Source organism: Macaca fascicularis, chromosome X, assembly GCF_037993035.2.
Source record: "Macaca fascicularis isolate 582-1 chromosome X, T2T-MFA8v1.1".
Taxonomy (NCBI): domain Eukaryota; kingdom Metazoa; phylum Chordata; class Mammalia; order Primates; family Cercopithecidae; genus Macaca; species Macaca fascicularis.
Window position 1 is genome coordinate 21,418,065 of NC_088395.1, and position 26,724 is coordinate 21,444,788.

The 26,724-nt window shown below is 36.5% G+C and overlaps 1 protein-coding gene across 8 annotated transcripts in view; it reads left to right on the top strand.

The window, feature by feature from the left end:
* CNKSR2 (connector enhancer of kinase suppressor of Ras 2) overlaps positions 1-26,724 on the top strand; it is a 286,232-nt gene that overhangs the window by 172,496 nt on the left and 87,012 nt on the right. For 4 of the 8 annotated variants that reach the window (XM_005593153.5, XM_045383816.3, XM_005593156.5 and 1 more), the window contains 2 exons: positions 23,275-23,364; positions 25,047-25,261. In XM_005593153.5, the coding sequence (XP_005593210.2) occupies positions 23,275-23,364; positions 25,047-25,261 (305 nt within the window). The remainder of the gene's footprint in view (positions 1-23,274; positions 23,365-25,046; positions 25,262-26,724) is intronic. The other 4 variants (XM_005593154.5, XM_045383817.3, XM_045383818.3 and 1 more) reach the window with 1 other exon arrangement.

A 26,724-nucleotide genomic window follows, 5' to 3' on the forward strand; every position in this document is an offset into this window, starting at 1 on the left:
CTTTGAGTATATCATCCCATTCTTTCTTGGTCTGTAAGGTTTCTGCTGAGAAATCCACTGTTATTCTGATGAAGGTTCTTTTTATGTGATCTGACACTTTTTTCTTATTGTTTTTAGAATTTTTTCTGTGTCTTTGACTTTTGACAGTTTGAATATAATGTGATTTGGAGAAGATTTTTTTGGGGTACTTTGAGCTTCCTGTATGTTTGTATGACTATATCGCTTGCAAAACTTGGGAATTTTTTAACTCTTATTTTGTTAAATAGTATATTAGTCAGGGTTCTCCAGAGGGACAGAACTAATAGGATATATGTATATATGAAAGAGAGTTTGTGAAGCAGAAATGACTCACACAATCACAAGGTGAACTCCCACAATAGGCTGTCTGCAAGCTGAGGAGTAAGGAAGACAGTAGTGGCTCAGTCCAGGTCCCAAAGCCTCAAAAGTGGAGAAGCCAACAGTGCCGCCTTCAGTCTGTGTCCGAAGGCTGAAGAACTTGGAGTCTGATTCAAGGGCAGGAAGCATCTAGCATGGGAGAAAGATGAAAGCCGAAAGACTTAGCAAGCCAGCTTATTCCACCTCCTTCTGCCTGGTTTTTCTAGCCACGCTGACAGCCAGTTGGATGGTGCCACCCACATTGAGGGTGGGTCTTCTTCTCCCAGTTCACTGACTCAAATATTAATCTCCTTTGGCAACACCCTAACCGACATACCTAGAAACAACACTTTGAATCCTTCAATCCAATCAAATTGACACTTAATATTAACTATTACAATAGGTTTTTTATGCTTTTGCCCATTTAATTTACTTCTGGAACACTTAAATTCAAATGTTTGGTCACTTTATGGTGTCCCATTTGTCATATAGGGTTTCTTTATTCTTTTTTGTTCTTTTTTCTTTCTTTTTTTTTCTGACTGGATTATTTCAAAAGACCTGTCTTTATATTCAGAAATTCCTCCTTCAGCTTGATCTAGTCTATTGTTGAAGTTCTCAGTTGTATGTTTTTATTTCATTCATTGAATTCTTCAGTTTTAAGATTTTTGTTTGGTTCTTTTGTATGATATCTATTTTTTATTGAATTTCTCATTCAGATCATGAATTGCTTTCCTTATTTTGTTGAATTGTCTGTATTCTCTTCTATCTGAGTTTCCTTTCTTAAGGATCATTATTTTGAATTGCTTTTCAGGCATTTCATACAGTTTTTTTTTTTTTTTTTTTCCTTTGGGGTGTATTGCTAGAGTTGTGTTCCTTTGGAAGTGTCATATTTCCTTGCTTTTTCATGTTTCTTATGACCTTACATTGATATCTGTGCATCTGGTGAAGCAGTCACTTCTTCTAATTTTATGGGTTTGCTTTCATAGGGAAAGACATTTTTATGCATTTGCATTCTATAGTGTCAATTGGGTAGGGTGCTTTGTTTTGGTTGTGTGTGTGCACAGTAGTGTAGTCTCCATATGATTTATTTGACTATAGTCACTCTTATATTCTCCAAAGTTTTTTTTTTTAACTTTTGAACCTGAAACAAATATAACCTTAATGTAGATACTTGTAGATACTTTACTGGAGATTTCTCAGTATAACCTGAAGATTGTTTCAAGTAAATAGCAGTTTAATGCATTTACCTTTTTAAAATTAAATGTTAAATAATAAAACCTATATGTCAGGCACAGGACTGTGTGGCCAGAATTTTCCCAACAATTTATTTGTTAAGTCATTCAACTAATACTTGTATACATAAAGTCAGCCAGCCACTGGGACACAGAAATGAATAAAACCATAAATCCTAATTACCCAAAGGGAAGAAACAAGTAAATAGATGCATCACAGTCACTTCAGGTAAGTTGGAAGGTGTGCACCAAGTGCTGTAGTAACCTAGGAAATAAAGCCTCATAGTTTGCCTTGGAAATCAAATAAGTACACATTACATTTATGCTGGGTTTTAAATGATGAATAGCCATTTCATCCAGGGTTTTTTAATGCTAGTCATCCCACCAAATACCTGGTACCTTCTCAAACCTGTGTCTGAGATCTGAAGGTTTGTCTAAATATCTCAGCCCAGACCCTAACGACCCTAACAGAAATAAACTTCAAACTTTCATAAGCAATAATCAATGACAACTTATTTATTTAACCTACAAAATAGTCCCATTACCTGGACTCCCAAGTACAACAATATTATCTTGTATTTGAAAATAATGATAACGAAAGTATGTAATCCTGCTGAAATATATTGTTTTAAAAAAACCTAAAGTACAAAAAACTACATACTTGACATTTTCTGGAAATAATGGTAATTTAACCTCTTAGCACTTGTTTGATACCTTAAAATGCACTGTGTAAGTCTTTTATCCTTAGAGTGTTCAATTTCTGTTCTTGGTCACAAAAACCCTTACCTCGAAGTATGTGAATTTAGCCACCATTTCTCTCCTATTAACTTCCCAAACTCAAAGAGAGTTTAGAGTTAAGATTATAAGAATATGGGTAGGATTTTGAGAAGCAAAAGAGATATGACACAGTTCTTCATATGTGCTTTCAGTTGAATGTGTATGTAGTTGCTATATTTTCCTTGTACATTCATATTCTAAATTTAGATATATAATAGAAAAATAGAGACATTCTGTTATTAAACACAGTGACAAACACAGATATAAAGAAAAATATTTGAAAATATCTTTTTTTTTCTTTTTCTTTTTCTTTTTTTTTTTTTTTTTTTTTTTTTTTTTTTTTTGAGATGGAGTCTCGCTGTGTCACCAGGCTGGAGTGCAGTGGCACGATCTCGGCTCACTGCAACCTCCACCTCCCGGTTTCAAGTGATTCTCCTGCCTCAGCCTCCCAAGTAGGTGGGACTACAGGCACACACCACCACGCCCAGCTAATTTTTGTATTTTTAGTAGAGACGCGGTTTCACCGTGTTGGCCAGGATGGTCTCGATCTCTTGACCTCATGATCTGCCCACCTCAGCCTCCCAAGGTGCTGGGATTACAGGCGTGAGCCACCACGCCCGGCCTGAAAATATCTTAATAGTGGCTTTTAAAGTATGTTGTTTAACCAAGGTTCTTATGTTATACCATGGACCCTCTAGTTGTTAAGAATGAGTAAAAAGAAGTACAGGTATTTACCCTAAACAATTAAACAAATACGATGTAGATTGACAGTAGATGGCCTTTCTAGAAAATAAGTAAATACAATAAGCCCTCATTTAACATCATCTACAGGTTCTTGGAAACTGGGACTTTAAGCAAAATGATGCACAGCTGATCCCAATGCCATTTCCTTCAATGTCATTTTCTTATAACAATGAGGAAGAAGATGGTTTTGTAATCTGTGGTTTCACTTTAAGTCCCAGTTTCCAAGAACCTAGAGACAACATTAAGTGAGGACTTACTGTAATACCTGTTGAGTGTTCAGGTATGCCAAACACAGTTCTAAGCATTTAAAAAGCATTAATCCATTTAATCCTCACAACAACCCTATGAGGTATGTACTAATAAAATATTTGTTTTATAGATGAGAAATCTAAAAAACTTAAAGGTTAAATAACTTACCCAACTAGTAAGTGATAGAGCTAGGATTAAGTACTCATGAATATTTTTTTGACCTTTACCAGAGGTAATGCTAGCTAAATGTGATGAAAATACTTTTGTAATTGTAGGTAAATACTTTCCAAAAATTACATCCCTCATTCTAAATTCAAGAATTTGATTCCAGCAAGCAGAACTAAGTCTGATTTTATATGTTCTTATGTATGTTGTTTTGGATTTACTAACACTGTAATGAGCATGTATTTACATAGATCATAGATATGAACCTGACAGGTCTTAGGAAAAGACTGCTAAACTGAGATGTAAAATGAACAACAATGTGTTATATCCTTTTTAAATCAGAGAGCATAAAATAGGTTTACTTTCCTAAACAGATAGACAAGAATAATTTCTGTAAATATGGATACCAGTAGCAGAAGCAATCTAGATTAGTGGTTACTAGCATTGGCTGTAGCATCAGCCATACTTGGTAATTTTGTCTGCCATCTAATTATTCCAGTGTGACCTTGGGGATGTTACTCTGGGCCTCAGTTTTCTTATTAAATGAATATGATAATATCTGCCTTGTAGAGTTTTGTGAGAATTTAGTGATAAGACATTGTAAATTGCTTCAGTGCCCAGTATGTTGGGTGTTTGTTTTCATTATTGTCATTATTACATAGAAGCTTTAACATGAAAATAGAAACAGCGAAAAGTTGGCATTAAATAATTTTAACTATATAGGGTCTCATTGCTCAGGCTTCAAAGGCAAAGGCTCAAATTTGATGAGATCAGTTGCTTGGCAGCTTTTCAAAATGGTAATATTTCCCATCACCTTTTCCGTCTTGCTATACATGGACTCCTTGCCCTTGCTGTTTCATCATAACACATTTCTATGCATAGAAACATGCCAAAAGGTAGACACAGTTGGCTGAGTCCCTTTGTGGCCATGAATGGTCATATTTTATAAGAATAGGAGGAAAACATATCTTTTAACAATAATATCACCAAATAGTATTGGTTTGAAGGTAGGAATCCAGACCTTTTCTGATTTAGTGAAAATCCAGGACCTCACAAAAAGCACGGGAATGAATGTCCAGTAGATATTTTAGAAATTATCCTCATAAATGTTATTTGCACACATTGTGCATTGAGGAAAATTAATTTCTGTAACATTATACCTGAACATTTTCTACCCGAGTAGTTGGGACAAGAGAAAATCAAATGCCATGTCCTTTTTATCCACATAAATAGCAAATGGCTTGAATGACTTATGGCAGTATGATGAAGGGCCTATGGGCAATGACATCATAAACTGAGTTTTATCAATGTGAAGTTAGGATAGTGTCTGTAGGTCCCAGGGTCTCTCTGTCCTATGATTTTAAAATGTAAATAATCTTCCTTATCAGGTAAAAGTTCAGCTGTCATTAATCAGCTATTCTGGAGACAAAAGAAAATAGGATTCTACCCATGGGAAATTTTTGTGTTCAAGTAAAATGTATGATTTCCAAAGAAGAACTAACCATAGAAATAGAAATTAGTGATTCAAAAATGAAGAAATATGGGATGTGCACTATATTCATGGGAATTCTTATTCCTTTAGACTTATTTAATAAATTTCATAAAGACTACATGTTGGTTAGCCTCACAAAATAATTTTGAGCATCAAGCTGATGGTGGTGAGGAACCATGTAATTGATGGAAAAGCAGTTCAACAATATTTTGACATAGACTTGGAAAGTAGTATGTTTCTAATGTAAAACTTGGAGAAATCGTCTAAGGAAGGCATTCTTCCTTAATTTGTACAGTTTTACTGATGGATATAGAAGAGCATGAATTATGAGGTCAAACAGACTTGAATTTGCTATCACAGCTTGGTTTTTAATAGCTAATTGACCTTGAGCTTGAGACTTAACTTCCCTGTATTTTTGTTTTCTTATCTGTAAAATGGAATAGTAATACTACTCATGGTGTTTTTTTTTATGAGGATTACATTAGACAACATATGTCAAGTACTTAGTAGAGTTCTTTTTTTCTTTCTTTTTTTTTTTTTTTTTTTTTTTTTTTTTTTTTTTTTTGAGACCAAGTCTTACCCTGTTGCCCAGGCTGGAGTGCAATGGCACGATCTCGGCTCACTGCAACCTCTGCCTCTTGGATACAAACAGTTCTCTGCGTCAGCCTCCCGAGTAGCTGGGATTACAGGCATGCGCCACCATGCCTGGCTAATTAGCAGAGTTCTTGCCTCATAGAAAGTACTCAAGAAATGATGCCTTAGATGGTATAATAAATGCTTGCTACTCATCAATAAAAATGTCCCAAAGATTTTTCAAGTCTTCTGTGGAAGGACTTACTTAGAAGAAGACAAAGTTAGTAAAGGACAAAGTGACTAGAAGTGTTTCCACATGTTTTGTCCCTCTACCAAGCCAATAACTGGCCATTTAAATTATAGCAGTTAAATGAAATATAAGTAGAGCTTTTTGGTTTCTTTTGGTTTGATTTTGCAAACCAAAACAGAAGGAAGATCTTTCAAATAGTTAATAACATTGCAAATTGCCCTTAACCAAATCCTCTTAAGCTCCAGTATAAAAATCATTAGCTCATATGCTGGATTAGAAGGGCCCAGTTATAACCTCTCAGCATCAGGAATCTGAAAACAGTTCAGCCCCCACATTGTTTTAAAGTTTTTGATTAGCTGCTTAAAAAATGGAAGAATAATATAATATATAAAATAAAATGAAGAGCCTTAAAGAAATTAAACCTAGGAAGAAAAGATCATTCTGAAAGAATTCAAGGTACTAGGTAATGGATAAAACAGTAAGATTAAGAAAAAGAACTTTTGGTGGCTGGCAAGATGGCCAAATAGGAACAGCTCCAGTCTGCAGCTCCCAGTGAAATCAACACAGAAGGTGGGTAATTTCTGCATTTCCAACGGAGGTACCCGGCTCATCTCATTGGGACTGGTTAGACAGTGGGTGCAGCCCATGGAGAGTGAGCAGAAGCAGGGTGGGGCATCACCTCACCCTAGAAGTGCAAGGGGTCGGGGAACTCCCTCCCCTAGCCAAGGGAAGCCATGAGGGACTATGCCATGAGGAATGGTGCATTCCAGCCCAGATACTATGCTTTTCCCACAGTCTTTGCAACCCACAGACCAGGAGATTCCCTCAGGTGCCTACACCACCAGGGCCCTGGGTTTCAAGCACAAAACTGGGTGGCTATTTGGGCAGACACCAAGCTAGCCGCAGGAGTTTTTTCATACCCCGTTGACACCTGGAATGCCAGCGAGACAGAACTGTTCATTCCCCTGGAAAGGCAGCTGAAGCCAGGGAGCCAAGTAGTCTTGCTCAGCGGATCCCACCCCCATGGAGCCTAGCAAGCTAAGATCCACTGGCTTGAAATTCTCACTGCCAGCACGGCAGACTGAAGTGGACCTGGGATGCTCAACCATGGTGGGGGGAGGGGCATCCACCATTACTGAGGCTTTAGTAGGCAGTTTTCCCCTCACAGTGTAAACAAAGCCTCTGGGAAGTTCGAACTGGGTGGAGCCCACCACACCTCAGCAAAACCACGGTAGCCAAACTGCCTAGATTCTTCTCTAGATTCTTCTAGATTCTTCCTCTCTGGGCAGGGCATCTCTGAAAGAAAGGCAGCAGCCCCAGTCAGGGGCTCATAGATAGAACTCCCATCTCCCTGGGACAGAGCACCTGGGGAAAGGGGCGGCTGTGGGTGCAGCTTCAGCAGACTTAAACATTCCTGCCTGCCAGCTCTAAAAAGAGCAGCAGATCTCCCAGCACAGCACTCAAGCTCAGCTAAGGGACAGAGTGTCTCCTTAAGTGGGTCCCTAAACCCGCGTGCTTCCTGACTGGGAGACACCTCCCAGCAGGGGTCGACAGACACCTCATACAGGAGAGCTCCGGCTGGCATCTGGCACGTGCCCCTCTGGGATGAAGCTTCCAGAGGAAGGAACAGGCAGCAATATTTGCTGTTCTGCAGCCTCTGCTGGTGATAGGCAGGCAAACAGGGTCTGGAGTGGACCTCCAGCAAACTCCAGCAGACCTGCACCAGAGGAGCCTAACTGTTAGAAGGAAAACTAACAAACAGAAAGGAATAGCATCAACATCAACAAAAAGGACATCCACACAAAAACCCCATCCAAAGGTCACCAACATCAAAGATCAAAGTAGATAAATCCATGAAGATGAGGAAAAACCAGCACAAAAAGGCTGAAAATTCCAAAAACCAGAATGCCTGTTTTCGTCCAAAGGATCACAGCTCCTTGCCAGAAAGGGAACAAAACTGGATGGAGAATGAGTTTGACAAATTGACAGAAGTAAGCTTCAGAAGATGGGTAATAACAAACTCCTGAGCTAAAAGAAGCATGTTCTTACCCAATGCAAGGAAGCTAAGAACCTTGAAAACAGGTTAGAGGAATTGCTAACTAGAATAACCAATTTAGAGAAGAACATAAATGACCTGATGGAGCTGAAAAACACAGCATGAGAACTTCGTGAAGCATACACAAGTGTCAATAGCCAAATCAATCAAGCAGAAGAAAGGATATCAGAGATTGAAGATCAACTTAATGAAATAAAGCATGAAGACAAGATTAGAGACAAAAGAATGAAAAAGAATGAACAAACCCTCCAAGAAATATGAGACTATGTGAAAAGACCAAACCTACATTGGGTCTTTTTTGGTGTACCTGAAAGTAACTGGGAGAATGGAACCAAGTTGAAAAATACTCTTCAGGATATTATCCAGGAGAACTTCCCCAACCTAGCAAGACAGGCCAACATTCAAATTCAGGAAATATAGAGAAAACCACAAAGATACTCCTCGAGAAGAGCAACCCCAGGACACATAATCATCAGATTTACCAAGTTTGAAATGAAGGAAAAAAAGGTTAGGGGCAGCCAGAGAGAAAGGTCAGGTTACCCACAAAGGGAAGTCAATCAGACTAACAGCAGATCTCTTGGCAGAAACCCTACAAGCCAGAAGAGAGTGGGGGCCAACATTCAACATTCTAAAAGAAAAGAATTTTCAACCCAGAATTTCATATCCAGCCAAACTAAGATTCATAAACTAAGGAGAAATAAAATCCTTTACAGACAAGCAAATGCTGAGAGATTTTGTCACCACCAGGCCTGCCTTACAAGAGCTCCTGGAAGGAAACACTAAATACGGAAAGGAAAAACTGGCAGCAGCCACTGCGATAACATACCAAATTATAAAGACCATCAACACTATGAAGAAACTGCATCAACTAATGGGAAAAATAACCAGCTAGCATCATAATGACAGGATCAAATTCTCACATAACAATATTAACCTTAAATGTAAACAGACTAAATGCCCCAATTAAAAGACACAGACTGGCAAATTGGATGAAGAGTCAAGACCCGTCGGTGTACCGTATTCAGGAGACCCATCTCACGTGCAAAGACACACATGGGCTCAAAATAAAGGGATGGAGGAATATTTACCAAGCAAATGGAAAGAAAAAAAAAAAAAAAAAAACAGGGGTTGCAATCCTAGTCTCTGATATAAACCAACAATGATCAAAAGTACAAATGCATTGCACAATGGTAAAGGGATCAGTGCAACAAGAAGAGCTAACTATCCTAAATATATATGCACCCAATACAGGAGCACCCAGATTCATAAAGCAAATTCTTAGAGATCTACAAAGAGACTTAGACTCCCCTCCCACACAATAATAGTGGGAGCCTTTAACACCCCATTGTCAGTATTATTCAGATTAATGAGACAGAAAATTAACAAGGATATTCAGGACTTTAACTCGGGTCTGGATCAAGCAGACCTTATAGACATCTACAGAACTCTCCACCACAAATCAACAGAATATACATTCTTCTCAGCACCATATTGCACTTATTCTAAAATTGACCACAGAATTGGAAGTAAAACACTCCTCAGCAAATGCAAGAGAACAGAAATTATAACAAACAGTCTCTCAGACCACAGTGCAATCAAATTAGAACTGAGGATTAAGACAGTCACTCAAACCTGCACAACATGGAAACTGAACAACCTGCTCCTGAATGACTACTGGGTAAATAATGAAATTAAGTCGCAAATAAATAAGTTCTTTGAAACCAATGAAAACAAACACACAATGTACCGGAATCTCTGGGACGCATTTAAAGCAGTGTGTAGAGGGAAATTTATAGCACTAAATGCCCACAGGAGAAAGCGGGAAAGATCTAAAATCGACACCCTATCATAACAATTAAAAGAACTAGTGGAGCAAGAGCAAACACATTCAAAAGCTAGCAGAAGACAAGAAATTACTAAGATCAGAGCAGAACTGAAGGAGACAGAGACACGAAAAACCCTTCAAAGAATCAATGAATCCAAGAGGTGGTTTTTTTGAAAAGATTAACAAAATAAACCACTAGCCAGAATAATAAGGAAAAAAAGAGAGAAGAATCAAATAGACACAATAAATAATGATAAAGGAGAGATCACCACTGATCCCACAGAAATACAAACTACCATCAGAGAATACTATAAACACGTCTACACAATTAAACTAGAAAATCTAGAAGAAATGGATAAATTTCTGGAGACATACACCCTGCCAAGACTAAACCAGGAAGAAGTTGACTCCCTAAATAGACCAATAACAAGTTCTGAAATTAATAGCCTACCAACCAAAAAAAGCCCAGGACCAGACATATTCACAGCCGAATTCTACCTGAGGTACAAGGAGGAGCTGGTACCATTCCATCTGAAACTATTCCATACAATAGAAAAAGAGGGACTCCTCCCTAGCTCGTTTCATGAAGCCAGCATCATCCTGATACCAAAACCTGACAGAGACACAACAAAAAAAGAAAATTTCAGGCCAGTATCACTGGTGAACATTGATGCGAAAATCCTCGATAAAATACTGGCAAACCAAATCCAGCAGCACATCTCAAAGCTTATCCACCACGATCAAGTCAGCGTCATCCCTGGGATGCAAGGCTGGTTCAACATACACAAACAAATAAACATAATCCATCACAGAAACAGAACCAGTGACAAAAACCACATGATTTTTTCAATAGATGCAGAAAAGGCCTTTGATAAAATTCAGCATGCTGAATTTTGTGCTAAAAACTCTCAATAAAATAGGTATTGATGGAACGTATCTCAAAATAATAAGAGCTATTTATGACAAACCCACAGCCAATATCATACTGAATGGGCAAAAGCTGGAAGCATTCCCTTTGAAAACCAGCATAAGACAAGGATGCCCTCTCTCACCACTCCTATTCAGCATAGTATTGGAAGCTCTGGCCAGGGCCATCAGGCAAGAGAAAGAAATAATGGTATTCAAATAGGAAGAGAGGAAGTCAATTTGTTCCTGTTTGCAGATGACATGATTGTATATTTAGAAAACTCCATCATCTCGGTCCAAAATCTCCTTAAGCTGATAAGCAACTCCACCAAAGCCTCAGGATACAAACTCAGTGTGCAAAAATCACAAGCATTCCTATACACCAATAATAGAGAGCCAAATCATGAGTGGGCTCCCATTCACAATTGCTACAAAGAGAATAAAATACCTAGGAATCCAACTTACAAGGGATGTGAAAGACCTCTTCAAGGAGAACTACAAACCACTGCTCAAGGAAATCAAAAAGGACACAAACAAATGGAAAAACATTCCATGCTCGTGGATAGGAAGAATCAATATGAAAGTGGCCATACTGCCCAAAGTAATTTATGGATTCAACGCTGTCCCCATCAAGCTACCATTGACTTTCTTCACAGACTTAGAAAAAAACTACTTTAGATTTCATATGGAACCAAAAAAGAGCCCATATGCCCAGGACAATCCTAAGCAAAAAGAACAAAGCTGGAGGCATCACACTACCTGACTTCAAACTATACTACAAGTTTACAGTAACCAAAACAGCATGTACTGGTATCAAAAGAGATATATAGACCAATGGAACAGAATAGAGGCCTCAGAAATAATGCCACACATCTACAACCATGTGATCTTTGACAAGCCTGACAAAAACAAGCACTGGGGAAAGCATTTCCTATTTAATAAATGGTGCTGGGAAAACTGGCTACCCATCTGCAGAAAACTGAAACTGGACCCCTTCCTTATACCTTATAGAAAAATTAACTCAAGATGGATTAAACACTTAAATGTAAGACCTAAAACTATGAAAACCCTAGAAGAAAACCTAGGCAATACCATTCAGGACATAGGCATGGGCAAAGACTTCATGACTAAAACACCAAAAGCAATGGCAACAAAAGCCAAAATAGACAAATGGGATCTAATTAAACTAAAGAGCTTCTGCACACGAAAAGAAACTACTATCAGAGTGAACAGGCAACCTACAGAATGGGAGAAAATTTTTGCAATCTACTCATCTGACAAAGGGCTAATATCCAGAATCTGCAAGGAACTTAAACAAATGTACAGGAAAACAAACAACCCCATCAAAAAGTGGGCAAAGGATATGAACAGACACTTCTCAAAAGAAGACATTTATGCGGCAGAAAAACATATGAAAAAAAAACTCATCATCACTGGTCATTAGAGAAATGCAAATTAAAACCACAGTGAGATACCATCTCAGGCCAGTTAGAATGGTGATCATTAAAAAGTCAGGAAACAACAGGTGCTGGAGAGGATGTGGAGAAATAGGAACACTTTTACACTGTTGGTGGGCATGTAAATTAGTTCAACCATTGTAGAAGACAGTGTGGCAATTCCTCAAGGATCTAGAACCAGAAATACCATTTGACCCAGCAATCCCATTACTGGGTATATACCCAAAGGATAATAAATCATTCCGTTATAAAGACACATGCACACGTATGTTTATTGCAGCACTATGCCCAATAGCAAAGACTTGGAACCAACCCAAGTGCCCATCAATGATAAACTGGATAAAGAAAATGTTGCACATACACACCATGGAATACTATGCAACCACAAAAAAGGATCAGTTTGCGGGGTGCAGTAGCTCACGCCTGTAATCACAACACTTTGGGAGAGAGAGGTGGGTTGATTGCCTGAGCTCAGGAGTTTGAGACCAGCCTGGGCAACATGGTGAAACCCTGTCTTTACTAAAAATACAAAAAATTAGCCAGGTGTGGCAGCATGTGCCTGTAATCCCAGCTACTTGAGAGGCTGAGACAGGAGAATTGCTTCAACCTGGGAAGCAGAGATTGCAGTGAGCTGAGATCGTGCAGCTGCACTCCAGCCTGGGCAACAGAGCGAGATTCCGTCTCAAAAAAAAAAAAAAGGGATGAGTTTATGTCCTTTGCAGGGACATGGATGAAGCTGGAAACCATCATTCTCAGCAAACTAACACAGGAAAAGAAAACCAAACACCACAGGTTCTCACTTATAAGTGGGAGTTGAACAATGAAAACACACGGACACACGGAGGGGAACATCACACACCAGGTCCTTTCGGGGGGTGGGGGACCAGGGGAAGGATAGCATTATGTAGATGACGGGTTGATGGGTGCAGCAAACCACCATGACACGTGTATACCTATTTAACAAAACCTGCACATTCTGCACATGTATCCCAAAACTTAAAGTATAATTTAAAAAAAAGAAAAATAACTTTTAATAAAGTTTGAGGGTATTAATATGTATATAAAATAGAAGGATTAGCAAACCAAATAAACATAGCTGATGTAACTATAAGTGGGGGGAACCTCTTCAGATGAATTAATCAAAAGGATACCAACTAGATGAAATAGTGTTCCCTTATAAACAGAATGGGAAAGCCAAGAAGAGAAACAGTCTCACTCAGTGATTCTCTGGGTTCAGTATTGTCCCCTAGGGGACATTCGGCAATTTCCAGGGACAATTTTGTTGTCAAATTTGTGGTGGGAAGTTGCTACTGGCATCTAATGGGTAGAGATCAAAGATGCTACTAAACATCCTGCAGTGCTCAGGACAGCACCCAACAAGAATGATCTGGCCTGAAATGTCTGAGAAACCCTGGCTAACTTAAGAATCAATTTACAAATAAATTGAATACAGAAGCAGATACTAGAAAATCAAAGTCAGAGACCTTGTATGGCACAGAGCTGATTGCCTTATAATTTTTTAATTGAAAGAACCTGGGAAGTTACTGCCCTGGAAGGATACACCAACATTTATTCACAGTTAGCATTTTCTCTGGACGGAAGTATTTGTTTAAGGTTGTGAGCGTCTGGGATTACCTAACCTGTTCTACAATAGAAAATCTAATCATGACATCCCCTGGAGCAAGAGACAATATGTTTATCCCTAGTCAAAATCAGAATACATTTTCCCCCATGAGAAAAAAGAAAAAACTATAATAAATGCTATCTAGGTAAAATTTAAATAGGGCTATTCATGTTAGCTTTCAGATCACAATATGACTTAAGTAATCTGGCAATTTCCTAAATATGTTCTTCAGACCACCAGTTCTGAAAGATAGCCTATAGAAGAAAGAGGTTATATCGTTAAATAAGATTGGGAAGTTTTACATATTTTAGGCCCCTCTTGGAGATTAATAAATTCACATTCACATACTACATCTTTGAAAGTTTTGTTGAATTTTGGTTAATTTACTGTTTCCCAAATGTGTTTGTATATTAAATCCCTTTTTTGGTCACATAATACTTAACCTGCTTCCCAATGGAACTAATGTTTTATGGAATGTATTTTGGAAAATATTGTAAAAGACTTTTGCAGCTCTTCTGAAAGACCCAACTACCAATGATACGATTTCTTTGTGTCTTAGGTTCCAAACAGCTGACTTACAGATAAGCATATAGAACAACCTCTGTTCTCAATATTTAAGCCTGCCCAGCAGTTGGATTATTGAATGTCATCTTCATTCTTCATTCTTATCTTGTAGAAAAGCCATATGTAAACTACTTTCTAGAGTAAATCTTGTTTATGATGAAAGTTCAAACGAAAGTAAGAAAAACTGTCTAGAAAGATCATTACATGGTGTTCTATACTTCAAGTCACTTGTGGAATTACTGCTATCACTGCAAAACAATTTGCCAGAAATCATGGAAGAAGTAGACCCTTGGAGATAGAAAATGTCAGGTGTAATATTCTGTGTTCAAAAAGAGATAAGTAAAAATTAAACACTGAATAATCACTGGAGACATTAGAGCAAATAATTAAAACAGTATACAACCATTTTAAAATGTACATATGACAACTTAGCATTGTTTTATAAGCAACACATCATGTCATACCAATTTATTTGCCATCATTGTTAAGGTATTGTACCACAAACAAAAAGTTGCATCCACAGTTTATGCTCTAATCCTCCATTAGTTGTTCACATAGCCTTAGTATTTTGCAAGAGTTGCAAACTGGCTGTGAGGACACTTAAACAAACAAACAAAAAACAGTAATCATACATGCCATTAAATTTTTGAAGAAAAATTAATTGGATTTTTGTCTAATGGTCTTGAATGATACATCACTGAGGCAATTTGATGTAGTGAAAGGAGGTCTGGGATAGGAACTTGAAAGTCTGTATTCATGGACTGACTCCAACTGTTTATTACCCTGAAACTTCTTTACAGTTTTTTTTCACTGAATATCTGTGAAATCAGATTATCTGTGAAATCAGGGAGAGGATGAGGGTGAAGAGTATTAACCTGTGTACTGTACGTTTACACTCCATTGTCTTCGAATTGTCTTATTTTTGTTCTGTGAACATGTCCATTATGGCCCTAAATTATCAATAAAAGTGATGCTTCCATTACAAAAAGAAAAACAACTTTGGTCTGTCTTAAGTTTTTCATCTCTACCTTTCTTGCTGGCTTCACTAACAAGTTATGGTCTCAGAAAAATAGGTGAAAGGAATTGTAAAGTTATTACAAGATGTCATTTATTTTCAAATAATATTCAACTAGTTACCTTATTATCTTTTTTTACTTTTCATGAGAAAGAGTGACTGTCTTCCATATGCTGATAGGATTTGCAAGACACACTACTACAATTTTTTAAAACTAGACTGCTTTAATTTGCAGTTCTTTAACTTGAGAACTGCATGCTTTTAACCAATAATATTTACATGCCTCTGTCATCTTTGTTGTTCACATTTATATCAATGCTGAGCACAGCAAAGAGACAAGTATTTTAGCCTAGCTCATTTTATACCAACCAGAGCCTTCAGAGGACCCAGAACTCTTTTGCCACTTAAACAGTATTTAAATCATCTAAATCCTTTCTCATTCCTCCCACAACCCTCTAATGTAGAGAAATTGTCTCTATGCACGGAGACAACATTTCAACTATTTCAACTATTTCAACACATTTCCAAACTCCAATGTGTATGTATAGCTTGTTTCCTCTTCTAGTGGAATACTTACAAAAGGTAATTTGGTTCAAAATATAATTAGCCTTGGAATTAAGTGTTAAAAGTGCCACATAATTTTTGACACAGTTTAGTATGTTCTCCTTTAGCAATTCTTTCATGTTATTCCCCATTTAAGGTATATATCACTTTTAGAAAGCAGTAGGAAAATACACAACCACAATGGAGCTTATTCTTGGAAATGATTTTTTTTAACTTTTATTTTAAGTTTAGAGGTACAAGTGTGGGATTGTTACATGGGTAAACCTGTGTCATGGGGTTAGTTGTACAGATTATTTTATTACTCAGGTGTTTAGACTAGTACCCGTTAGTTGTTTTTCTTGATCCTCTCCCTCTTCCCACCTTCCACCCTCCAAAAGGCCCCAATGCATGTGGTTCCCCTCTGTGTATCCATGTGTTCTCATCATTTAGCTCCCACTTGTAAGTGAGAACATGCAGCATTTGGTTTTCTGTTCCTGTGTTAGTTTGCTAAGGATAATGGCCTCCAGCTCCATCCATGTCCCTGCAAAGAACATGATCTTGTTCTTTTTTATGACTACATAGTATTCCATGGTTTATATGTGCCACATTTTCTTTAGTCTATCATTGATGAGCATGTATGTTGATTCCATGTCTTTGTTATTGTGAATAGTGCTGCAATGAACATACACATACATATGTCTTTATAATAGAGTGACTTCTATTCCTGTCGGTATATACCCAGTAATAGGATTGCTGGGTCCAATAGTATTTCTGTCTTTAGGTCTTTGAGGAATTACCACACTGTCTTCCACAATGGCTAAACCAATTTATACCCCACCAACAGTGTATAAGAGTTCCTTTTTTTCCCACAACCTCGCCAACATCTGTTTTTCTTTTTTTTTTTTTTTTTCCTTTTTAGTAATAGCCATTCTGACAGGTGTGAGATGATGACTGTGGTTTTCATTTGCATTTCCCTAATGATTGGCGATGTTGAGCTTTTTTCCATATGATTGTTGGCAGCATGTATGTCTTCTTTTGAAAAGTGTCTGTTCATGCCCTTTGCCCACTTTTTTTATGGGGTTATTTTGGAAATGAGATTTTAACTGGTTTTGTTCTGCATCAGTGAAACCGAAAAGATTTTAAGTTAATCAGTACAGAGTTTATATTTGATTTGTATTGTTTATAAGTCATTAAAGGTAATCCTTAAATAATCCTCACATTGAAATGTTTACAAACCAATTTCTTCAACCTCTTTTATCCAGAGATGATATTTTTAAAACATGGCTATAAAGATCAGATTGTTCATTCTTACTTATTTTACTGGATCCAGATATGTTACCATTATCCTTTAAAAATTACTGACTTTCCATTTAATTCAGTTTTACTGCCTCTTTAAATGTGTGATTCTCTACCTTAAATAACCCCAGGATGTTTTCCTAGAAATTCAGTCAGCCATCTGAAAGTAATTTTTCTGTCTGGTATGTGGGGTTTTTGATGGGTATATGTGACAAGCATATAGCTTAACTTTACTTACTATACTCATTTTCATCAAAATATTGGCTAAAATATTCAGAACAGATGTGTATATGCGTATACTTTTTCTGAGACTCTAGAGAAAGCTTTGTTGTGAGCCTTAAAGGGCATGTCAGACTTATGGAGAAATTTCTTTGAAATTTTTTTTAAACCTTTGACAACTGTAAGAGAAGATTGCTTCTCAGGTGCTGTTTATTACTCCGAAACGTAATGACTAGCATGTTTTTAGAGAGTTTTTAAAAGCGATACAAATGAAAAAGACAGCAATTCAGTGGTGTTTCAACAGACAACTTAACATGGGAATGTTTGTAGATAAGAAATCAAGAGACAGAACTAGTTCTGACTTGATTGCCAAACAGTTCTGTAAAGCTCAATTTGTCAAAAAAATGAAGAGAATTGGTGAGGGTAACATACCTGCCTTAGAAGGAAGGAAGAGGGAGGAAAATAAGGAAATGGAAAATTAGAAGGAAGGAAAGGGAAAGAAACTGTGAAAATAGAAACTAATGATATAGCTTGGATCCTTTTTGGTCTAGTGTCTGAGGAAAGTCCCCTATTTACTTTCTTAACATGCAATCAGTTAAATATTGAGCAGTTACTGTGTTTAAGGTACTGTGCTAAGTGTGGGAGATACCACAGTAGACAGTAGAAAAGTCTGTCTTCCCCCATGAAATTTACAGTCTAGAAGGATGACAGAATTCAAGTAACTAAATTAATAAATACTTATGTGACTATAATTGTCATGCTACAGAGAAGAACTTTGAGAGGAAAGGAGACAAACACAGAGAATCCTGACCTAGAATGAGAGGCCAAGGATTGTATCCCTAAGGAAATGACATTTTTGCTTAGCTCTGAAGGATGCATGTGAATTTATGATAAGAAGAGAGGAAAACCAGAAGACAGAGTCCTAGGGTGCCGGGTAAGGAAAGTGTTTCAAGGAAGGAGTAATAATCGGTGCTAATGTTACAGATACATCAGAAAAGTCAAGGACTCTGAGAATTGTCTATTGGATTTAGCAATATGGGGGCCCTAAAAACTTTGACAATAGCAGTTTTGATGGAATAGTGGGGGCAAGAGCTTAATCAGAGAAGATTCAAGAGAGAAGAGGAGGAGAAGAATTGGGGGCTACAAATATAAAGAAGCTTTCTACAAGGTTTTCTGTAAAGGGGAACAAAAAATAAGGTGGTAGCTGGGTAGAGGTTTGTGGGGTGAGGAGAGTTACTTTTTTAAAAACAATTGGAGAAATTACAGCATGTTTATATGCTAATAGGAATGACTGAGTAGAAAGAGAAAAGTTGATGATGCAGGAGAAAGAAGGGAGGATTGCTCAAGGCATGCCCTTGAGTAGGTCAGAGGGAATAGGATCCAATGAGCAACCCAGTAGTTTGAGATCTCCCTAATGTCACAATACAGCATAATAAGTATTGTATATATGCTAAAGGCACCAGGAAAAAGCTTAGGGAGCCCAACAGAGTGAGCAGTTAACTCTGCCAAAGGGGATTGTAGCATTTGTGATATCACCTAAAATGCTTTGTTATCTGAGGTAAAAATTAGTTTATTTTCAAGCAATGTTATACAGTAACATTCAAGCATAGCAATTTTGAATTAAAATACAGTAATTAGGATATATCATTATATAGCACTTCATCATTGTCTATATTCTTAAAATTGTGTTTTGTGTTCCATTTGCTTACTTGCAGCTGAATATAGCCCATAATTCTTAAAAAGCTGCTTGCCATTAATATTATAATAAAATTCAGACAAAATCCAAAAAATATTTATCTTTTTTTCTGTGTGCCTCTATAAAAATATTTATCTTTTACCTTTACCACATTTATTAGAATACAGTAAGAAATACAGCACAAAATTCCTGCCTCTATGGAGGCACCAATTAAAAAACTCTAGATGTGCAACAGATATTAAAAACCAAATAAAATAATGGTTATATTATGAGGCACTAGCACAGTGGTATCACAAGGCTTATGATAGGATGCCAAATGAACTCTGCAATTAATACATGCTTTATACTTAAAGGAATAAAACATTAAGAAGTGGTCAGCAAAAATTGTTAAATGGGCTCTAATCCTCATTTTCTTGATTATATTCTTTGCTGTTATTATTCTTATCATGAATTAGTCATTTTAACTTTACAACTTCAAAAACCAATATAAGTATTACTATGTAAAGACATGTCTTAAACTTTTCCAGATTACTTTTCAGAGATTTGTGTTTTATTTATGTACATTTACACAGGAATGGGTCAGATGTATTTAATTTTATTAAACCAATCCATTGTAAACCAATGGATACAACCAATCCGTTGTAAGGCTTTGTATTAAAGCCTTACAAAGTCATATGAGTATAAAAATATTTTGCATATATTAATAATAGTGTATATTTGATTTAAGTCTATAATGCTTATAGTACTCTTACCTTTGGTGTTTTGTTTCACTTTTTTTTTACCAACAGCACTAAAACATTGAATCATAAAGTTATCTTTCCATTTGAACTTTGCTGTCCTGTGAAAATAAAATGCTGCTGTATATACATGTAGTAGCAAACATATTTTCAAGCTATAATCAATGATCTGTATATTTGGAATTAGAAATAATTTAAGCCATGGTCTATTTTTCAATCTGCCATGGACTGATATTTTTACAAGAATGTTACCTTATGTTACTGGTTTAACTGCTTTATTAAGTCTACTTCAATATTTTAGGACAATTAAAAATCAGTACTTATAAGCAACATTATTTGTTCTACCTAAATCAATAATATACTTTATTTTAAAAAATACTTATTTTTATTTGCATTGCTGAATCTATAGTTTTATAACTAATAAAAGCAAAACCTTGATGTTCTCCAAAAGTAAATGTCAGTAAAGCTTTTTCTCTCAATTTTTTTCTAATTTAGTATGTTTTCCTTCAGTTGTGCATTAGTAGTATACAGTATAATTCTGTTTAAAAAAAAAGTCATCCCCGGAAAAGTCAGTGTTAAAAATCTTCTGCATAATTGTTTCTATGGCTAATTATATAACCAGACATATCAAGGGCGTAATTACATTCTTCAATGACTTAGCTCCATTAGAATTTCAGAGATGACACAAAATACAATGAATACAATTATGTATTTCATATTCTGTGTGTGAAGTATGTTTCTTTTTGTTGTTTTTGTGCATATATGTTTGATTCCAAACAACCAATTTTCAAAAAATATCTAACTAGCTTTTTAATATATATAACATATAGAGCAAGTAAAACAATTAACTGCTTGTATATTGGATTTTCACTTTTCAAAGGATTTTTTGGTGACATGTAAAAACAGTGCTAGAGCTGTTAATTGCTTCAGTTTCAGTGCCCATGCTGAAGTAGAGTTTATTTTTAAAACCAGATCCTAAAGAAATAAATTGTAGATATTTTGAAAATACAACCTTCATAACATTGAAAATCTGGAGGACTGATTATGCAAAGTGGTGGGAATAGACATAACAAAAGGAGACCTTCCCTCAAACCCTTACCCTACTTTCGATGGGCAGAATATTGACCTGGATCTGTAGATGGCTGTTGTGAGACCTCGGTTCTTCTTAGCTTAAAAGAATTTAAATGAGAGACCCACAGCAAAGGAGATGTAGCATAGAGCAATTTATTGCAAAGGACAAAGAATGTTATGAAAGTTAGGTACAGAATAGATAGTACACCCTGAGAGAGGATTCAGGGCGAGCTGCTCCTAAGGATGAGACCACCAATACTGGCACTAGGGAGACTCCCTTTATGAGAGTCTTACATAATTATTCATAAAGGAATGGGAAGAGGTGTTGCTAGTAAGCATAATCTTGGTGGTCCTCTGGGTGCACATGCACAGTAGCTGTACATGCTTGTTCATACATTGCATGTCTCATTAGCATCTTAAATCTCTGTCCAGGGGTGTGTTGTTTACTATTATAATGAGCAAAGGGTCAGTCTGAGGACAGGTGTAATCAAAATGCATGTGCTCCCTGCAGGGGAAATTCCCTACTGTAGATAGCTGTGTTTGAATGAGCTGGACTACAGTGTGAATGCTGGGGCTTATTGTGTTAACTGTATGGTCGTCGTGTGAGGACATGTTTACTTCCTTGACTACCTATCCTGCCTCAGATCATCTCACTCAAATTCCCTCTGTGTAAAAGAGCAGAGATATACTGATGGAGAATTTGGAATATTAGGTGATCATTTACAAAGTTGTTTGCATACCTTAAAAGGAAGCCATTAAATACTACATTTTTGGCTCATTAATAATTTTATCATGTCTAGTTAATCTTTTAAAAGAGCTTAGCAAAACAGACTAAACTGTATCAGTGTTAACAATAAGAAGCCATAAGATTGATACATTTTCCTTAAGAACCGAATTAGAATTCTCCTAACAGAATTTTTTAAAACATATTGAATGATTATAATAATCATAAAATTTAGCTGGACAAGGAGGGAAGTTTCAGGGACAGAAGGTGACTGATAGATACTGAAAAGTAGTATGATAGGTATTAATACATTAAACGAGGAAGAATTGTTGGACTTGGAGTACTGTAGGTAGTGTGCTAGAAATACAAAAGGTGGTAGTTGGTAAGTTGGATATTTAAAGGGATTGCAGCCTTTGCTGATGAGACTAAGCATATGACCATAGGAATGAGTGTGAGAGAGAACCTCAAGAAACTGAAAGACCAGACTCTCAGAGGGTGAATATTGAAGTCACCAAGAATTATGACAGAAGTAAGTGTGAGTGCCTGGGTTTGAATCCTGATACTATGTACTTAACAAGTATATGTCCTTGGGCAAGTTATATAACCTTAGTTTCCTCATCAGTTAAAATGAGGATAATGATAGTATATTTCTCTGAATTATCAAGAGTAAACAATTTAATCCTTATAAAACTGTTACTATGTGCTATATGGCAAATGACATATAAATGTTTGTACTATTATCATAATCATAATAACCATTATTATTTGTACGATCCAGTCCTGTGTGAGTCTCTGCTTTTCATTCACTAGAAATTCAGTAAGCAACTATTTCATGCCAGGCATTGTGCTAGGTATCCTGTTAAAACTTTTGAATTATTTTCTTTGGCTGTTTTAGGCTTCAGGAATTTCAAGTGGAACAGAAATAATATACTGCAGCCTCACCAAAATAAAAGTTATTATTGAAGTATTTGCCATGAGTTCTCCTTGCTGAAGTGAAATGCTGTTTAGTAAGGATACAGACCCAGGGGGAAATGGGACAAACCAAAGCTGTGATTACTTGGATCTATATACTGGACAGGCTTACTGTAGCAAAAGAGATGCTTAGCAGCAGACTCAGCTATAGGACATGAAAGAGAATCTAACCATATTTTTGAGACATGGTGGTGTCCAAAATGTATGGGGATAGGAGATAGGAAGCAGCAAAGATATAAAGTTATTCTTGTGGTGTTCCAACATGAAACAGTGGGTTAATGACTGGTAGTCAGGTTAAACACAGAAAGCTACCATCTTGGAGGTTGGCTATCAAGATATAGACACTTGGGCACTAGGAAATAAGATAGAGATCCAGTTACTGAGTAAAATCACTTATATGATTATCTTCTTTGTAAAAAAAAAAAAAAAAAAAAAAAAAACACTATACCCTTAAAGTCTGGGGTTCCTGAGAGAGCTAACCTAGGCTATTAATTATTATTTATAAAAAGTACCTTAAGTTTGCTTTATCACCTGGCCAATAGGCAGTTTCACCTTCTGGCTCAAAACACATTTTCTCCATCTACACAAATGCCAACCATAATGTTGCATAAGAGTGAGTGTGTTTGGTAGACCTTAGCTAAAAATCAGTGTAAGTTTGAGCAGACATGGGGAAGAAAAACAATGTGATGTGAACTTTGTTCTCTGTGTTTAGGCAAGCTACGACCTATATCTATGCCAGTGGAATATAATTGGGTGGGGGACTATGAAGATCCAAATAAGATGAAGAGAGATAGTAGAAGAGGTAAGTGTTCTAGAATTTCAGTGTAGGCTGGGTTGTTTGAACAATAAGCAAATTTAAATGTTCTATAAATAGATTGTTATGGCTTCAGTGGAAAACTTATTCTATCATTGACTTTATTATGCAACAAAACCAAGTAAGACCAACATTGGACTATCTTGACCCATTATTAAACAGATATTGTCTCTGAATGCCTACTAAGGGATTCCAGGCACATAAGTACGGTGTTAAAAGTAAATATCTGATTGTTACTTGAAAGTTAATATTTGAAACACAAGGTCGGAAGTGTGAAACTGCATAAAATAGGTTCAGTGAATAGGAAGAGTTTATCATCAGTCCTCATCAGTCTGCAATGCAACCTCACCAATTTTGTATGGAATCAACCTAAAAATGAGCATTGAAGCACATGGGTTAAAAACTAATGGAAACCGGGCCAGTGACTTCTAACAAAAACCATGTAGAAATAGAAGGAAAAAAAAAAAAAAAACTTTGCTTTTTTTTTCCTGTTCTGTTTGCTGTTCAGAGTTATCTTCTTACATGGGGGTGGGCTACTCTTGAAGGATCTACCAAAAGTAAGTTTTTATGTTCACTTATCCTGCTATAGAGATAAGCAATAGAAAGCAACTGAAAGTTTCCCTACTAAATAGGATTTGATCAAGTGTGGGTATGGTGGGTCCAGTGGGTCATGCTGCTACTTCCACTTTCTGCAGTAGAGAGCCGTAAGGTCATAGGTGGAAAATAAAACAAATCAAAACAAAAAACTATTCATAGAATGTAAGTTCACTAAGCTTCCTTCATGATATGTTTGACCCGTTTTCTTGTTACTTCTAGCCAGTTTACAGAATTTATTTTATTACTGCACAGATCCGCAGACCATATGGAAAAGCAAGCATGAATATCTGGTTCATTAGTCTTCTTAATACTTGTTTTATGGAGTGAGCATTTCTGAAAATGTTGATAAATACAGAAATTGACAGATTCCTTTATATCTGTGTATTCACTCCATTTTCCAATCTTCAATTTCTAATCTCATTTGTTCTATAGAATAAATCAAGAAAAATACAAAAGAGAAATGCTTATCACATGCTATCTCAGAGTCACTGTTTTGAGACTTCATATTTTAGTGACTTTTGTTGGTGGGGAGGGGTACCATGTGAAGTACTAAGTGCTGACTACCAATTTAAGCATAGAATTCCTGAACGAAATTTCCTGACTACTGGTTCTCAGTGTGGGCCTCAACTTCTCCAGGCATGCTACCTTGCATACCACAGGCCGGTGTTTGTTATCAGGCTTTGGCAAAATCCCCATGAGGGAGCTTGTTACAAATTTTATAAGCCACACACCTAGAACTTCTGATTCAAGTTCCAGAGATGATTCTAATGTAGTAGGTCCAAAGCTAAAACTTGGAGAAATAATCTATCGACTGTCTACTTTTAATTGTCTTATCATACCAAATAATTAAGATATATCGTATTTCACTACATATTTTATAAATTAAATCAAGTTAAAGTTCTGAAATGAAATATATTAGGTTGGGGCAAAAGTAATTGCGGTTCTTGCGATTAAAAGGGATGGGAAAACCGCAGTTATTTTTGCGCCAACCTAATAATAGCACAATTGAGAAAGAATGGTAAATTTGGTGTATTTGTGTATTTACATTGGTGTATTTATCTCTTTTTATATAGAAAACTCTCTACTTCGGTATATGAGCAATGAAAAGATTGCTCAAGAAGAATACATGTTTCAGAGAAACAGCAAAAAGGACACAGGGAAGAAGTCAAAAAAGAAGGGTGATAAGAGTAATAGCCCAACTCACTATTCATTGCTACCTAGTTTACAAATGGATGCACTGAGACAAGACATCATGGGCACTCCTGTGCCAGAGACCACACTATACCATGTAAGTAAAATTTCAAAGACTCTTTGATACAGTTTTTGTTGAGAGACTGGCAAGTGACTCTTTTGGGTAAAGTCTAGGTTATTTTTATCCTTTTACTAGATTTTCACAAAAGAGCCTAACTTTAAAGTGTATACCCTTAAAAAAATGATGGGTAATTGATTATTTTCCTAAGTTTATGTGTTCAATGAGTCCATAGTTATGGCACGTTGGATTTTTAATGGCATAACTTAATATGCACAAAATTGATGGAGAACAATAATAAATAGCTGATTAATCATCAGTGTGATACTATGCAATGCACAGATAGCTGCAAAATTCAACATTAAAGATACAGTTTTAATATAGTCATGATTCCATTTGAAAAATGAGCATCTATTATTTGCTAGACATGAAGAGGAGAGCTAGAGGTAAAATGGGAAGACATGACACACCATTATATGGGGAGAAAGACATGCTGAGAGTCCCAGTATAACTTAACTGTTGTAATGGGTGGGTGCAGAAAGTAGAAGATGAACATAGGAGAAATAGAGCCTTAGTCTTTAGGGGAAGTGAGAAAAGGCTTCAGAGTGGGGAGCATTTGAATGAAGAATAAAATATAAGTAGCAATATTTTAGTGCGAAGGCATATGCAGGTACACTAAAAATGTGTAAGAATGTGGCATGTTCCAAGGATTTCGTGTGGCTTATAATTGCTGGTTTATTAACAATTGGAGGAAGTGGCATGAGGAAGGGGTAGTAGATGGGCCTGGAGACACAGGTAAAGGTTAGATCAGGAATTGTATGATAAAGTACTTAGGTTCTTTCCTGCAGTAATAAAGAGCTATTGAATAATTTTGAACTGGGAACTTGCATGATCAAATCGGCCTGTTGGATCTCTCTAGTGCAGAGCATCATTTGAGAGATCAAAAGCAGGGCCATTAAGTCCAGGCCATATGGATGATGAGAAACTAGGATAATGGCCATGTGGAAGCTGAGAATCATGTCAGCAAGAACATTCAATCCACGAAATTATGCATTTTAAACCATTTTGGTTAAAAGGAGTTTGTTGTGTCACTGGAACTATAGCTTCTTACTAGGAGCCCTTGAAAAACATGGACTGCAAGTTTTTAAGTAATTTGAATTACTGTGCTTAATGCTTAAAATATCAAAAAAAATTTAATCTGCTTCTGCTGTAGAAGGTATACCATCTAGGCATTCAAAATGTGAAAGATTTAATAACTTACAATTGAGTTGTTTCTCTGAGCAAATCTCTTAAATCATCTACTTATTCTATAGCTCTTTCATAAAACTAGAGTGTAGAAAAATGTTTTTATTTGGACTGTAGTGTCATTAGCACTCCTAGGTGCCTCATTCTTTATCCTCCCTTCTCCCCAGTTACATACTCTCAAGTCTCTTTCTAAGACACTAGTGCCTGTGTCAGAATCTGCTCCATTGAATGACTGATCTATTGAATTATTTTTTTTT